Genomic DNA, 17,171 nt, shown 5'->3' on the forward strand with positions numbered 1-17,171 from the left:
GAACAGAATGGGGAAGCAGAAGGGAAATTCTCTTGAGAGAAGTTCTTTCATATATTTTAGCCTAGTTCTGCACCTCCTTTTAGGTTTCCATAGAACAATGGATAGAAGAAAGGTGCTTTTGATATCAGAAATAATAGAGTAAGATCGTATGAATGTTAAAAGATCTGGGAAGTTTCCTGTTGCATCATACCAAACTTTCACTTAGGAAAGATGTTTCATTTATACTAGCCTTTAAGATCTCTAACCCTCAAAGTCAAACAAACAGTTCTTCTCTGACACTATTTTTCCATTGTAGTTCATGTTAGTAGCATACCAAAATTGAACACCGGAATTCCTGATCTTGTGCTTTATTTTAATTATGGGAGGAAGCATGCTATATTGATTCTTAATTAGAAGGAGTCTGTATTCAGCAAAAGATTCTAATTGTTGGACGGGTCCTCTCACCCATGGGAGGCTTTTGATTCAGCAGACTTTTTTTCACTGAAGAAATGGGAGAGGAGTTGACATTCACCCACTTGTCACTTGTACCTTCAGTTCTCCATCTTTCCCTAAAATCTGGTCATGGAAGTTGGGAATTACAATGGAAAATCAGAATTGCTTTCTGCCAGTGGCAGTGTTCTGAGCAGAGTCCCTAAAGAATACATTCCACTAGCAGAATCCATAATGTATTCCTCTAAATCATTGTAAAAGTGGGCTAAATTAATACTCTGTAGAATCACTGACTATAATGGTTGAGTTAAGCCAGGATTAGCCATTGGGCTGGTTTATATACTGTTAAATCATAATGGATGGGTTCACCCATCATATTAAGCCCAAACTGAACAAATTGCATTATATTATAATGTTATTATAAAATGAGACCAATGGGATTCTCAATTCACCTGAGAACTAAATGATAGGTTTCAGAGAATAAATAGTTACATAATCTCTGTTCGCTATTGCATTCATTACAGGAAAGGGAACGTGTGGGTGGTTTCTCTCCATTGCTTATATTGTATTTAAGAAACAAAGGTATTTTCCAGTAAAAAAGTTTCATTTTTGCATTATATGGCTGCACATTAGGAGCAATTATCTTGTTCTCCCCTGCAACCCTTCTTCTGTTGTAGAACCAGGACCTATTGACCCACCACTAATCTTGGAAGTGAAATCCAGAGAAACAACCATTTCCTGGCAGCCTCCTTCAAGGCCAAATGGCATTGTCACCCACTACAACATCTATCAAAACAACCAGCTGCACACTACTGTTCCAGGAGCTAGATCAAAATATGTTGCATCTTTCTTGCACCCATATACAGTTTACCAATTTCAAGTAGAAGGATGCACTTCCAAAGGGTGCTCTCTTTCCTCTGAGAGCCTACCTGTACAAACCCTTCCAGATGCACCTGAAGACATCCCTGCTCCAGAATTATACTCAGACACACCAACATCTGTGCTTGTGTCATGGCAATCTCCTCTTCATCCAAATGGACCAGTTGAAAACTTCACAATAGAGAGGAGAATAAAGGGAACAGAACAAGTGTCCACAGTAGCCTCTTTTCCTTCCAATTGTTCCAAGAGTTATCTAGACCAAAGTACTGGTCTTCGCCCTTGGAAAAAATATGAATACAGAATATTGGCAAGCACTTTTCAAGGTGGCATTAACAGCAGTTCTTGGGTAGAAGTCATCACCAGGCCCTCAAGACCTGAATACATCCAGGCTCCTAAGGTGCAAGCATTAGATCCATATACTGCCCAGGTTTGTTTAGCCTTATTTTTATTCTTCCCAATTACTAGAATGATTAAAAAAGGGGCTCAGAATTATGCGTGTCTAAGAAAAGGATGACTCTGAACACTAAATTGAATGACACCAAATTGGGTAGAGGAAAGAAGCTGGCAAAGGAAAGGCTGAATTGAAAATAAGCCAGATCAGGCCAGGGGTTGTTTCAAGAAAAATTATCCCAGTCTCAAAAATTCTCCTTTGGGAAAGACAATCAGGCAATGAATTGTAATGCTGCTGATTTATTAATTCTCAAATCCCTCTTTCCTTCTGATCATATGTCCCAGAAAGATCACATATAGACACAAACTAGATAAACTATCATGAGGGGATATGGAAAAATGCATACATGTAAAGAAGATACAATACGCTGTTTCATTGCACATAACAAATTTACTCATAAATTAGATAAAAGGATTGGAAAATATTCAAGAAATTATACTCTACATGCTTTTTCCACTTTATTTCTTAATATTAATTAATTGGTGATTTCACATAGGCAACTTCTAGAGACTTCATTGGTTAATGTAGCTGCCATGCACTAAGCTCTTTCAACTTTGTTTCTGAAAATTTATATAGCCACCCAACTCACTCTCAGTGACTTCGGGCAGCTTACAAACATAAAAATATCATCTAAAAAACAATAAGCCATGGTGGCACAGTGGTTAGAATGCAGTATTGCCGGCTAATTCTGCCAACTGCCAGAAGTTCTATCCTCATTGGCTCAAGGTTGACTCAGCATTCCATCCTTTTGAAGTTGGTAAAATGAGGAGCGAGATTGTTAGGGGTAGTATGCTGACTCTGTAAATCACTTAGGGCTGTAAAGCAGTGTGAAGCAGTATATAAGTCTAAGTGCTTTTGCTATTGTTATGAATAGCAATAACCTCCAACCCCCCTTGGCAACAACAATTAATAAGTCACTTGATGGGCTCCACTGCACTCTAGTTTCTCCAGGTCCATTGGCACAAGTAGGTCTTCAGTGCCTTGCAAAGTTTCTGTGTGTCAAAGTGGGGGGCAATCTTATCTCTGTTGGGATGATATTCCATATTGAGGTAGCCAGATGTATCTCCTTAAGAGAGGGGACTCATAACATTTCCTGCCTCCTCACTCAGGTGGGTGGGTAGCTGTGACTGGGAAAAGACAAAACTTCAAATAACCTGGTCCCAAACCATGCAGAGTTTTAAAACGAATAACCAGCACCTTGAATTGGACCCAGAAGCAAATTGGCAGCCAGTGCAGTTCTCACAGGAGAGATGACACATGTGCTCATCTAGTCTGCACAAAACTATATGTGCTGCTGCATTTCACACCACAACTGTTTTGTGTCGAGCAGCACATTACATGATAACTGACCTTAATCCACTGTTCTGCATCAACCTGCAACCAAAGTAATCCAAATGACTTCTTGTTCCCATAGAAGTTTCATCTGTTATTCTGTTCAGACTAATTAGTTACTATCTCCATTGATTGTTCACATTTTCAAGTTTCCTGTGATACATTTTGATGGGTCTAGGATCAAAGTATGTCTCCTTGCATGTCAGAGGTTCACTGATATCTCACCCCATACTGATAAGTGACCTGACCCAGCATCTTCATGTAGATGTTAAGGAGCAAGGGAGGGAGAGAGAAATGGACCACATGAGAACAGCTGCTGGGTCAACTTCTCCTTCCCTCACCGTACTGACTAGAACTGTCTGCTTAGGAAGGAATGGAGCCACTGCAATTTCATAATCCTCATGTTTTCCCTTGAACTCACAGATAGTTTATAAAGATGCCAAGATTGATGTATTGAAGGCAGATGAAGGCTTACTTCTAACATCCAGACCCAGGTGCCATTCATCCACCAGAGCAATGTGGTTTTCATTCCATAATCTTAGCTAACCCTGGCTACAAGGAATTGGGATAATCCATTTCATCTTTAGCAGAAATCTCGCTACTTTTTCAAGAACTTTCCCTAGTTCATTAGCTATTGGGCAGATTAAAAGTTTTCATAAATTAAAAAAATAAATAAACTAAACTCCAGAAAGGTTCTATCTTGCACCTGGGAGCAATAGAGAAAACAGCTCTCTTGCATGTGACCCAAAAATCAGTCTTTTGATATTAAGAAGTATCTATAACAGCACCTTTCCTGGAAACACTGGTTCTTGGATTGGACAGTGCTGACACAGGTGGTGCCTTAGATTTTTCTGCTTAAAATTTTCAGTTTTCTGTTTCTCCAATTTTAGGTTTCTATTAAATTCAAGATGTATTGACAGAGAATGCCCACTATATGATATTACTCTGGACATCATCGCCCTTGCTAGAGTTTGATTCATCATCCTATTGTAACTTTTCTTCATCAGCTCCCTTGCTGCACACTAAGGTCTCCTTAAATTCAACAGATTACTTTCCTGTTGTTTTAATTGTTATAATTTAATCCCAAATGTAGCAAATTGAGTCTGTTTCTCTATTTTTACCATTTTAATCTATTTGATAGTATCTTAGATATTTGTGTTGTATTGTGCTTCAAGCTTCTTTCTCGTATGAAATATTTTAAATAGTACTGTGGGAATATTTAATTTTAACCAAGAAAATATATGGATGCTAAATATAGTTTTTGTTTTCATCTCTGATAAATCAATACATTAAGAAAACTGTTTTGGAGGACTGCCTCGGAAATTTTCAATTATTCATATCTTTCATTTGGGAATGAACTCTAGAGGACAGGATAACTACTATTGTTTTGGCTTACATACAAACTTCATTCAGGGGAAATTAGTGTAACTAAACAAGAGGGATTTTTGTAGCTTAGAAGTCTCTTTTGTGTAAATATACACATGCTTCCATGGATTCAGTCTTGTACTAGTGCCAAAAAACATTGGTACAGTAGCTTGTTCACTGGAGCACAAAACAAAGGACGTTTGCGTAAGGATAGAGATTATCCACTAGAATCATTGACACTGTTACTGCTAAAATTGTTGTTGCTGTTTTAGGATATTTATTCCCTGTGTCAGTAGAATTGTGTATGTCAAGCACACACACACATACACACAGAATGCTCAGAAAGCATTGGAGAATATGAATTTAAACAGAAACAGAATTTAAACAGAATTTTTAAAAATGTAGTTTGACATATTAGCAAGCAATAATAGTTTTAAATGAGAAATGTCTTGAAACATCCTCTTAACTCTAAATCAGATTAACTAAATTTATGCTGCAATGGTAAATATTATGTTCAATCATTATGTCAGAATTCATTACAATACATATATACAGTAGAATACTTTCTCTGTCACTGGATGGAACTCTTAATAATTGGTTAGTGGTATGTGGCATTTGTACCTGGAGTACACACAGCTTTTCTTGAGATTGCGTGGTAGCCAGGTGCTTAGAAAAATATGTGTTTAAATTAAGAAAACATTAAAGAGGCAGCAACAAGATGCAACACATATCACTGTCCTGTCACCATCTCTGTTGCAAAGGAAAAGTACTCACCAGATGTACAGAGTGGCAACAGCTTTGTACAGTTATATCGTGATTAATGAGTGTTTGAATAATTCAATATTCAGTTTAGTGTGAATTATAAATTGATACCAAGTCGTGTTTAATGCAATACAAAATTCAGTTAATTGCACAGTCGAGGCTAGTACATGTTCAGTTGCAGTTGAGATTTTAGATGCTGCTAATCTTCATGTGTCTAAAATGGAGAAAAGAAAGATTCTGTCAGAGGAAAATAGTACCAGCTCAGAAATGAGGAATCTCATTATTACATTACAGGAAAAAAATGATATAATTCAAGTCATGAATATGGTCTTAGCATCACTAAAATATGATGAGATGTTGGAAGTCCTGAATCTACAATAGACATGCAGGGGAAATAAAAGAAAAAGGTAAAGTTGCACCAGATCTTTGTGGTTGGCAAACATATACCAGTGATGCAAAATTGGAATTGAGCATCTTTTAAATGTATGGATTGAGGACTGCATCAATATTTCATAAATGTATATTAAAACATTTGTAGTTAAACATTTTCATTGCCTATTTCAATCAAGATAGAAGCAATTACCACATATTTCCATAGAAATATCACTTTCTTGTGTGCAAATTCACACTTTGAATAGTGCAAATTCAAATAATGCAACCATTTTGTGGGATTATCACACTAAGTGAGACATAGCTGAATTTATCTTTCCAAATCAGTCTCCTGGAGAAGGAAGACCTCTTCACTGAAAGCTTTGGATCATAATCTACCACGCAGGTTGGTTGATAGTCATTTTTTGACTTCACAGCATTGATGAAATCCTGCTGGTTCTGTCTGGCTCAAGCGAGCCGGTAGTGCTGGCTGCATGTGGTTTGGTGAACCGGTAGTGATGGCAGCACAAGGCTCTGTCCACCCGCCCGGACATCATTACTTCTGGGTTTCTAACCCTCTGCGCATGTGAAAGCCTTCTGTGCATGCGCAGATGGTCAAAAATCGGACATGACGATGGCACACGCACTTCTGAACCAGTAGGGAAGGTAAGTAGATTTCATCCCTGCTTCACAGTCTAGAGCACAGAGGCAGTACTTTTTTATAGTATTTTAATTATTGTTAATAGTTTCCCATTTGACAATTTGTCCCAAATTATCTCGTATTTTCTACCTATGATATTCAAACCCTTGTACCAATGTGAACCTTATTTTTAGAATCTCTGTGCAAAATAAACCGATTAGGCTGCCCTAGAACCTCCTCCTCACTGAAAAGGCTCCATAGTTATATAAGAAAGTTTCAATTTTGTTCAACCAAATCTAAGGCCCAAATTAAACCATGTAAAAACATGGGAGGCTTTCCTATACATAATCTTCCCTCTTGAATGAGGGAGAGGTAGTGGCTGATTTAGAAAACAGTTTGCAGTGGTTTTACCTTGTTTATTAAAGTTCCCTAAAATACAAAGAGTGCTCCTCTTTCACAGTTAGTAGTCTCAGTTTTGTTGTTGTCCAAGGGAACAGTATACCTGCTTTACAGTCTAATACAAGGGTGTCAAACTTGCATCGTCATGGCGTATCGGGACTTTTTCCCGCTTCACTAAACTCAGCGTGGGTGTAGCCAGCGTGTGACGCATCTGGTCCGCAGGCTGCATATTTGACAGCCCTGGTCTAATAGGTCAACAGAAATAAAGTCTACATAATGAAATGGAAAGGAAAGGAAGAAACTGCATAGTTGGATATATGCAGAGAAAAGCAGGTTGAAAATAAAAGGAAAATATCCTCTTTTACCTGCTTATAAACTTGTTAACACTATAGAGAATAAGGTCCTATGTATCCCTTAACATTTAAGTTAGAAAATTGCTTCAGTTTTAACAGAAGCTCTGTAGAAAAGCTATGGAGAAGAATGAAAATAATTTACAGAGCACTATTTTACAGAACTGCAAAAGCTTTATGACTTTCTAGTTCTGCTTAAAGGCTAAAATAAATGGGTCAGTTCTCTTATGCCACATGCTTGTCATGTTAATATCATCAATAAGAGGTCTTATAGGCAAAAGATAAATAAGCACTTGCTTGAGGGACAGGTCAATAAATACTTAAAATAGCTTCCTATTCTTGTAAGAAGAGTTGAGAAGTTTATTCTTTTATGAAATTAAGGACATCAATTAATAGAAGTTTGTGATTGTCAAAGCAATCAGTCTCTAAACTTTGAGTACAAATCCTTATTTGAACTGGAATAGAATTTGATATAAAGAGTAACATAGTTTTGTTTTTTATGTAGTCATAATATCAATATGAATGATCCAATGCTGTGTAGAATTCACAAAACTTAGTACAGTTGTATCTCTAGACAACATGTTCCTTTGGTTGAGGCTGAGCTTTTGATGGTTTGAAAAGAGCTGAAACCTTGAGACTATTGTACTTTTGTAAATATCTCACCAACCTACAATGTGAAGTTAGGATAGAGAGGCTTGTTGCAATTGCTAGCTTCTTTTTCAATGTTAGAATTTCCCATATCTTAGCATGTCTGGTAACACATTGGTAACATGTCCTGAGACTGCAGAAATTTTCTGATATGAAATGATTTTTGAGAGACAGTTCACAAGGACAGAATTATATTATACAGTTTATTGTTGAAAAGAACAATCAGCAATGTTCTTGACTCTAAAAAAGATTGGACAATTCTAATATACTCTTGGTCTATAGAATTGTTAACACTGTGCTTTCTTTCATTAGAGTTATTTTCTTTGAATTGAAAGGTTTTGATTATGTTTACAAAAAAGTTTTCTAAGGTTATTGTTGTTCAATGGGAAATATAACTATTCTGTGATAGAAAACCTAAGGTGCTTTGATATTTAGATAGTGGAATGAAAGCTTCTTTAATCCAGGAGAATGTCTTCAGCATAGCAGGGACACCAAAATTGCAAGGGAGAGAGAACTTGAGACATTCCTTTGGTTAAGTAGAAATGCTTCCAGGACTAGGCCCAACAGTTCATGCTGCAATGTTGAATTGTTGGTCTAATAGAAGAGCAGGATGATAGTAGCCATAAAGGAGTAGAATCGACCGTGTTGTATCTAGTATCAACCTGAGAGTGGTCCAGAAGGATGATACTACAAGTAACTCTGCAAATGTTTTGTTTTATTGGGTTTGTGCAGTAGTCACTTTTTCTTACCTTTTCAATGCAGTCGCAGTAGTTTTCTTAGTGATGGGATTCAACCAGTTTGCACCACTTTGGGAGAACCGGTTGTTAACTTTCTGAGCAGTTTGGTGAACCGGTTGTTGGAAGAAATCATTAGGGCAGAGAACTGATTGTTAAATTACTTGAATCCCACCACTGAGTTTTCTTCACATTAATAATGAAATAGTTTTTGTGCCAATTCCATAACTAGTTCTCCTGGCTTGTAAGTACTTGTTCTTTGATAGAAATGAAACAGCTACTTAATCAGATCTTGGGCATCTGCCCTAGAAACGTGAAATGGCTGCAAGAAATTCAAGCAGCCTGATTAATTAAACTTTGCTTTAAATGACTCCTATAGGAATTGACTGAAACAGGTGGCTTAATAGAAAAAAGTCTTAGTGGCTTAATAGAAAAAGTGTTAAAGACTTTTCGTACATCATAAATATAACTTCCACGCTAAGTGTAGAAAAATTGAAAAGCGGTGGATCACGCAGAGCCTTAGCCAATCATTATCATACCTTCTAAAATAATAGGAACTGACATCAGAAAGATGTCGCCAAAGCCCATGAGGATGAGATAAAACAAAAAAAAAACAAAAAAACACCCCCAAATCTTGAGGGTAGTCGCTCATTACCCTAAGAGACTGAAAAAAATATCTGAAATATTGTTGCATATGGTCTACCAATTTGGATATATCAAGAATAGTTTGAAGTCATATCCAAGTTATGGGTAAATCTCAATGACTGAAGGATTACTTTTCAGAGGAAATGTCATTTCTAAAAAAACAACAAGAAAAGTAAAAATAATACAATGCGTACAATACAATACATAATTTTTTATCTGGTATTATCCTATTGTCATGATGTGATAAGAATAGTGGAGAAAAGAAGCAAAACACTTTTTTAGTAGAGAAGAAAGATAAGAGCAGAGGTCTTCAAACTTGGCAGCTTTAAGACTTGGCTGGCTGGAGAATTCTGGGAGTTGAAGTCCACAAGTCTTAGAGCTGCCAAGTTTGAAGACCTCTGGATTAGAGCTTTCTGCAGCACTGTTAGGGTAGCAGAATGGATTGCTTTGTTGCACAGCCACATGGCACAACTCCAGAAGTAGCCACCTTTTTCTGAACAACCATAACTCAATGTGAATGCTTGGAAAATGGCAACCACCTCCAGAATCATACCACATGGCCCACATGACAAAGCTGCATTCTCCTTCCCTAAAGTGGTTCATGCAGCACAGCAGAAAGCTCCAGAGATCCAGTAGGGTGTGGGGAGGAAGCCCAAGCCCTGCGGGGACTGAATGGGAGGGGAAAGGGCCATGGGGGAACCTGGTGGTGGTGGTGGGGAAAAGCCTGGAAAGACCCAGGGAAGGACTGCAGGAACCTGGGGGAGGAAAACAGGCACAAGGACTGAGGAGAGGACAGGAAAAACATGGGGTGTGTCAGGAGGTGGGCCTTTGGAGGCCCAGGACAGATGGCCTGGGCCTAAACTAGGCCTCCCAGAGCCTCAATTTCATTTTGATCTCAAAAGTAAATGCAAATATAATTTTTTCTTTTGATCGTGAGCTTCCCCAGAGTTTATAGGCAAGTAAAATGGTATTTTATTGTATATTTTCTATGTCTGATAATCCAAGACATCCATAATTCAGAATAGGATGCCTGATTGGCAAAAGGATGCATTAAAGCTGTCCAGTATAAACCATCTTAAAGAACTCAATACTTGTGTGCAATACTTGTGTGCAATACTTTACCAAATGTCTGGACAACCTGTTTTTTATCTTTTCCTGCAATTAGATTGATATAAAAAAATACTCCTAACTAAATGGCACACTTTGCAGGTGAACAGCTTGCCACCTAGATTGATTAAAAATGACTCTTTGACAGTCATCATTAGATTTTAATACCAGTGAAGAATGATGTTATAAGAAGGAAATCCAAAAGTATTTTGAAAAGGAAAAGACTTGACTATATTTTCTGATAGCAACAGCCAGAGCTCTGGAAGAAACATATTAGATGGAATATTTTCTGTTGCGTTTCCAGCCAACACGTAGATGACATTGTTTACATTGATAACCTTTAGTGGGATGAAGTAGTACAACCCTCCTAATCCTCCTTGATCTCTTAGTAGCTTTTGATATTATTGATCATGGTATCCTTCTGGCTGACTTGGGAAGTTAGTTAGTAGCACTGTTTCACAGTGTTTCTTCTCCTTTGTCCATGGTCAGTTCCGGTCATTGTTGGTTGATGGGGTGTGTGTGTGTGTGTGAGAGAGAGATTGAGATCCTAGTCCAAACAAGACTAGATTAGGGTTTAACATTCTCCTTTTTCTTATTTAACATCTATAGGTGTTCTAACACCTCAGAACACCTATCTTGACAGCTCTTCATTGCAAGTTGCAATGGTTACTAAATACTTTCTGGATGCAATTCAAGGTGCTGTTTATTATCTATAAAGCCCTTCATAGATTTCAAGTCCTGATTATTCATGGGATTGCCATTCTCTAATCCTTTCTGCTTCTTCAATAAGATCTGACAGGTTGTCCATGCCCTGGATCCTGTTGATTAAACTATGCCATTGCGTACAATCTTCTAGGCCTCATCTGGAATACCATTTTTCTCCAGGTCTTGCCCTTTGAAATATCATTCCCTGAAAGTTCATTTGACTCCTTTAGAAACTATTTTCAAACTAAGCTTTTCAAATAGACCAAAGGTGATTTGTGATCTCACTTAACCTTTAATGGGGGGCTAGAATTTTCTTGTTTGTGTATTTTTCCCTACATACAAATGTTTCTGTATTTGTTGTATGTTCTTAAGATACTTTAAAATGTGTATGCTATGCCGAATATTTTTTTAAATTTGGTATCTGCATAAACCTAATAAAATGTTATGATTATCATGATTTTTATAATTTTTAGGATTAAAGTATAGTCATGACAAATCACATTAGGCTATGTAGAGTCCATGATGCTCTTGATTGTTTGCTTGTATAATTTCATTTCTCAACTACGTAACATTATCAGTGTCTTGGGTTTTAAACTGACATATTATACTGCGTATAAACAGGCAGCAAAACCCATATTCCCATGCACTGATGTTACCTAGTTGGACAATAAAATGTCAATAAGTAAACTATCAAACTCAGAGAGTATCAAGAACTCCACAGTTCAACCCTGAGGTATAAATATTTTCTTCTATTGGAACATCAGGTTATGGACCATATATAATCTGAGATCCCATGATAAACATTTATGAATATTGGATTCATATTTGATTGTATAAAACCTGAAAGTGAAATTGTCTTTATAAATAGCATGATGTTGTTAGAACTATTTTTTAAACCTTGTAAAATTCTTAATCTTTCATTCTAATCCATTTCTTATTGCTTTAGGTTTCCTGGGAGTCTCCTTCTATTTTAAATGGAGAAATGTTGAGCTATGAGATCCACATGCCGAACCCTCGAATCACTATAACTAACAATTTGACAACTTCAATGAGCCATGTAGTAACCAACCTGATCCCTTTCACAAATTACTCGGTCACCATAGAAGCTTGTACTGGAGGTGGAGATTACATTGGAGGGTGCACCAAGAGTCTACCAACATATATGGTTACACTTCCAACATTTCCCCAAAATATCAGTTCTGTGACTGTGACCCCAATTAATGAGTCAGTAATTACTGTGCATTGGCAACCACCATCTAAACCCAATGGACATCACATAAGGTAATGGAAAGAACAATATATCAGAGTTCACCAAAAACTGAACTTTGTACATAAATTTTATTTAATCAAAACAAATTAGACTACCTAGAACTGCCTGAAATTATTAGGACTTGACATAAACTCAGATTGAATTGGAACAATTCAAATTAGTTTTTGGTTCATTTGACAGGATGTCCTTCTCCCGTATGTCCTTTCCCGAACTGAAATCAGACACAAAATTCTTCTTCCACCGTGCATTCCAAGTACCAAAGTACCAAAAAGAAGTTTAATTGTATTCTTGATTGACAGGTCTGCCCTCAAATGAGAGTGACCCTTATAATCAGACAACCATCAGTTATGCCAATCAAAATGGGAGAGGAGAGAGAGGAGGGGGCATAGAAATTGATATGGCACTCTTAATTTAAGCATTTATTTCCTGTTTTCCATCTTCCATCCATAGATAAGAAGTTTATGGCTTCTTATCTACCTGATTGGTTTAAGAACTTTATTTGCTTTTAGGGAAATATGAGTGACTTAATCTCTCATATTTATCCCTGCCCTCAATCCCTGACTGCATTCAGAAAGGATGCAACCTTTCCTTTTGCTGAAAAACCCATCAACTGATCTGCCTGAAATTTGCCACAGATACTCCCGGCTAGAAAATCCATTTTCACTATATATTCTGCCTCCAAAAGTTATATTTAATAGCATTAAATTTATATAATTTTAATAAAATATTGCACCCATTATTATTAAATTTAGCACATTTCATTTCTTAAAAGTATCTACTTTTCTTATAGATTCTGGTGAAAAATATAAAATCCTATAGGCATTTAACACAAATTTTAAAGGTGTGTGGCTCAAGCCCTCCTTCCCTCCATAACTACAGTACTTTATGAAATTCAGATCACTTTTTAAAACTTCCTTTTGAAATTTATGCTGTCCTTATAAAAAGAAGATTAGAGCCATTTACTATTTTCCCACTTTAAATAATGGGAATGTATACTCCATTTTCATCCAATTTATGCTTCAAAGAATGGGATTTCTCAGAGTGAATCAAAATGGCCTCTATTTCTGAAGCCTGGAACCATACTTAACATGGGTTGGACAATTCTATTATCAACCTAAAATTATTCAGATGCAAGAAAGAATTCTGAATTAGTTTACATAACCAGCAAATTACTAAAGACTAATTATTAGGAATTCCTTCTGGGCTCTCCTATAAAATATACTACAGTATATGCATTTAATGTACATTGGTGAGAGGATTAAGGTAATATTAACTTGGAAGAGCCTTGGTAGTACAGTGGTCTAAAGCACCCTGTTATTAAGACCAGCTGCCTGCAATTACTGCAGGTTCGCATCTCGCCAGGCTCAAGGTTGACTCAGCCTTCCATCCTTTCTAAGGTAGGTAAATTGAGGACCCAGTTGTGGGGGTAATAAGCTGACTTTGTATAAATATACAAAAGGATGAAGGCTATTGCTTAGCGCATTATAAGCCGCCCTGAGTCTCCGGAGAAGGGCGGCATATAAATCAAATTAAAAAAAAAAAACTTGTACAAACAAATTTTCTCTTCTTCATGATCTCTTAGCATGGCATAGGGATTAAGAAGTTGAATTATAAATAAGAAGATATTGATTCATATTATTTTTTAGATATTGAAGCTCACTTTTGGCCAAGCATTTATTCTCAATCCTACACTGCTCCTAGAGTATAAAGATAACATAGGATAAAAGAAAGGATAAAAGAAAGATGATCCCATCTAAGGTGTTTTGAGCTCATGGAGGAAGCCAGCTTGTAATATTGTCAAACAAATAATGAACTGGAATAACTATTTTGGCAGAATGGGATGCCAGGAGAAATTAATAGAGCTTCCCCACCCCCCATCCCCAGAGAGACTATTTCTTCATCAAATTCCTTGTGTGTCTAATCACACTTGGTCAATAAAGCTATTCCTATTCTGTTCTGTTCTGTTCTAAATTATTTGGGTATATTGAAAATGTGATGATTAGGTGATAAACTGAAAATACTGAAGAGGTTATGTTGGAGAGACAGCAGGATATTTGACTGGTATTACATTTTCAATTTTCCCTAGTGAGTATCTGAGGAATTAAAGTTTATTTACAAAAAGAAACAAATACTGTATAAAATATTTGGAAATTTGAGAGAGTGGTTTTCTTTTCTTCTGTTCATTCCAACCAAAGCACTTTAAACCCAATCTACTTGTATATATTAGTTAACCTAAGGTGAATAATATGTACAGCTATAACAAAAGTACATTTTTGTGAATTGCTATCCATGCCTCAGTACACATGGAAATGTCAAAAGGAAAAGATGCAAATGAACTAAAGGAATTAAAAGTACAGTAATGTTGTGCCTCTCAGATTGGGATACTCCTCAGAATATAATTCTTCTAAGGAATCTTCAATTGATAAATTTGGCAAACTGTTCTGAAGGCTGTCATTAAAAATATATCTTAGGACATTGTCTTAACTAAAATATATATTCATAGTATCTAAAAGTTGAGGTTCTTCACATGGCAACTATTCTGTGTTCAAAATGGGTCTTAAAATATCTTGGGAGCAAAGGTCATGATGATGTCTTGTTTCTCCCAGGAACCTTGATTCCATTTTTTTAAAAAGTTGCCTGGGATTGTGCATCTTTTCTCTAAGCCAGGGGTGGGGAACTATGGCCTCTTTATGACTAGTGGACTTCAACTCTCAGAATTCCTGAGCCGGTATTGCTGAGCATGGCTGGCTCAGGAATTCTGGGAGTTGAAGACCACTGGTCATAAAGGGGCCATAGTTACCTGCCTACCTGCTCTAAGCAGTGTCTCTTGGAAAGATAGTTTGTGCTGTTCCTCCCAAAGATAGATAGTATGTACTGTTCCTCCCAAAGTCATAAGTAGCCAAATGGGCTTGACAGCTGGAATTTATAGCTACTTGAAGCAACTTTCTTTTCTTTTCTTTGTTTCTTTTCTTTTTAAAAGGAGAGAAACTTCATGGAGAAAAAGTCTCTTGCTTGATAAATACTTTTTCAAAAGTAAGGAATTTTTAAACTCAAGTATAGAATATGGAAATGTTAAGGAGATTAACATTTGGTCTGCTTTAAAGCAGACCTAATTATGAACCTATGCAAATCATTCAGATTTGAATTAGATTGATCCTTCCATCTCAAAGTAGACTGAGTCCTAAAATTGTGTTATTTGATTAAATCAGAATTCTGGAGAAAATTTTATTTCCTACATTTTATTTGCTGTTCCTAATAATTTTCTGTTTTGCTGGGGCCATTGAATGTGTTGAGGCCTTATTGGTTTTCTTTCTTTTCAGATAAACATACCATACATGCACACACATCTATAAACTTTTAGCTTCTTGAGTCTGTTGAAGCTACTTTCTTGTTCATTGGAAGTGTCATTTTAATGGCACAAGTCTTAGCTTCTGAACAATAGTCACCCAAGGAAAAATTGATTGTAGGGCAAAGAGAATCCTGATACATTTACAAATAAATTGAGGAAAAGCAGTTTTCTAAAAAAGCAACTGATATAAAGACTGATTATCATAATCTCCTGACCTAGTTATTATTTCACAGCTTTCAAGAGTAAATATTTATTATTAAACCAAATCAAATCAGGGTAGTTACATAGCAAATAAAGTTTATGCTAGGAAGAGAACTCGTTAAGTTTTCATACAGTTTCTCTTTCTTAACTTTTTTTCTATATAAAGCAAATTTGCCTGTTCAAGCTGCTGTCAAATTACCCTAAAAAGGTATGCAAACATTTCATCAAACACTCTATTACATACTCAGATAATTTTTCCTTAATAAAAGAACTGCTGAAAAAACCTCATCCATTCTGAAACTAATTACATAAGTTATGGAAAGTGTCAAATTCTAAAATATTAAAAAACAAGATTACAGCTGTAAAAAGAAAACAACGTGTGACTTTTAAAAGCAACCTTTTTTTGTCATAACATTAGTTAAAATAATCCCACCATTCTGCTTGTCTTTTGTGTTAGATATGAGCTCCTGAGACGTAAAATCCAGCAGCCACTTGCATCAAATCCCCCTGAAGATTTAAATCTCTGGGACAATATTTACTCAGGAACTCAGTGGTTTTATGAAGATAAGGGTCTTAGCAGGTAAGATTACTAAAACTATAAAAACAAATGCTGGCATTTTGTACAGCCCATATTTAATAGTTCAAAGCGTTCCTTGCATCTCCGTGTTGCAAACATGTTAATTATGTAATGAAATATTTTCTGTCATCTCCTTTGGCATGAGCCTTTATTAACACTCTTTTGTTTGGTTTGGTTACCTACTCTTCTCCTCTGTGCAATTTTGTTTTGCTTTTTTAAAAAAAAATGCTTAGGAAAGTAAGAAGTGAACTACTGGAATATTGAGTGAGTGGTTTTACTTATTTCATTAAAGTCCACAGCATCCAGCATCCTTCCAATTCTATTCTATTGCTAGCTTATTCATGGGTTTGAAAAATATTTATGGAGGATATTTGGAGTATAGATCTATGATGTGTTGACCTAGGACTCTTTTAATTGTGGCTTTTTCTTAAGAAGACATTTTTGTTTAAGTAAAGCAATATCTAGGGTTTTATTGTCCTTGTTTCTTAACAAACCTTCCTCCACCTGCCTGTCTTTGTCCTATTCTAAAGATGTCCCATTGTATAACAAATCATCAACCCCAACCTATCATTATATCCTTCTGTTGGTCCCTTGGACATCTGGCCCTATCATGCATAACCAGAAAATCTTAATTTAGTCAAAAATATGTTAAGTTTCTTTCACGCCTTGGAGCATGGTATTGGAGTCTGTATTTATGGTAGGCATGTTTAAACCTGTAGGCTGGGTTCATGTATTTTACTAAACAACTGTTTGTTTAATCATTGTTCATTGAATAAACCACATTTCCAATCCTTAAAAATTGATTTACACATTATAAAAACTGGTTTCACATATTACTAAGCCAAAATCAAACTGTGGCAATAAATGCTCTGTCTTACACATTGACAAAAAAAATCAGAACACAAAATATAAGCTAAGTGGACATGACCTTGTAGATGACCCTCACTCTGTCAAGGACC

At 36.3% G+C, this 17,171-nt stretch overlaps 1 protein-coding gene across 1 annotated transcript in view; it reads left to right on the top strand.

Moving 5' to 3' along the window:
* Positions 1–17,171, top strand: part of USH2A (usherin) — a 458,447-nt gene that overhangs the window by 291,345 nt on the left and 149,931 nt on the right. The window contains exons 40-42 of the mRNA XM_087891378.1: positions 1,107–1,735; positions 11,762–12,096; positions 16,093–16,215. Coding sequence (XP_087747504.1) covers positions 1,107–1,735; positions 11,762–12,096; positions 16,093–16,215 — 1,087 coding nt within the window. The remainder of the gene's footprint in view (positions 1–1,106; positions 1,736–11,761; positions 12,097–16,092; positions 16,216–17,171) is intronic.

The sequence above is a fragment of the Pantherophis guttatus genome, chromosome 1 (genome assembly GCF_059756535.1).
Source record: "Pantherophis guttatus breed Tessera chromosome 1, ASM5975653v1, whole genome shotgun sequence".
Lineage (NCBI taxonomy): Eukaryota > Metazoa > Chordata > Lepidosauria > Squamata > Colubridae > Pantherophis > Pantherophis guttatus.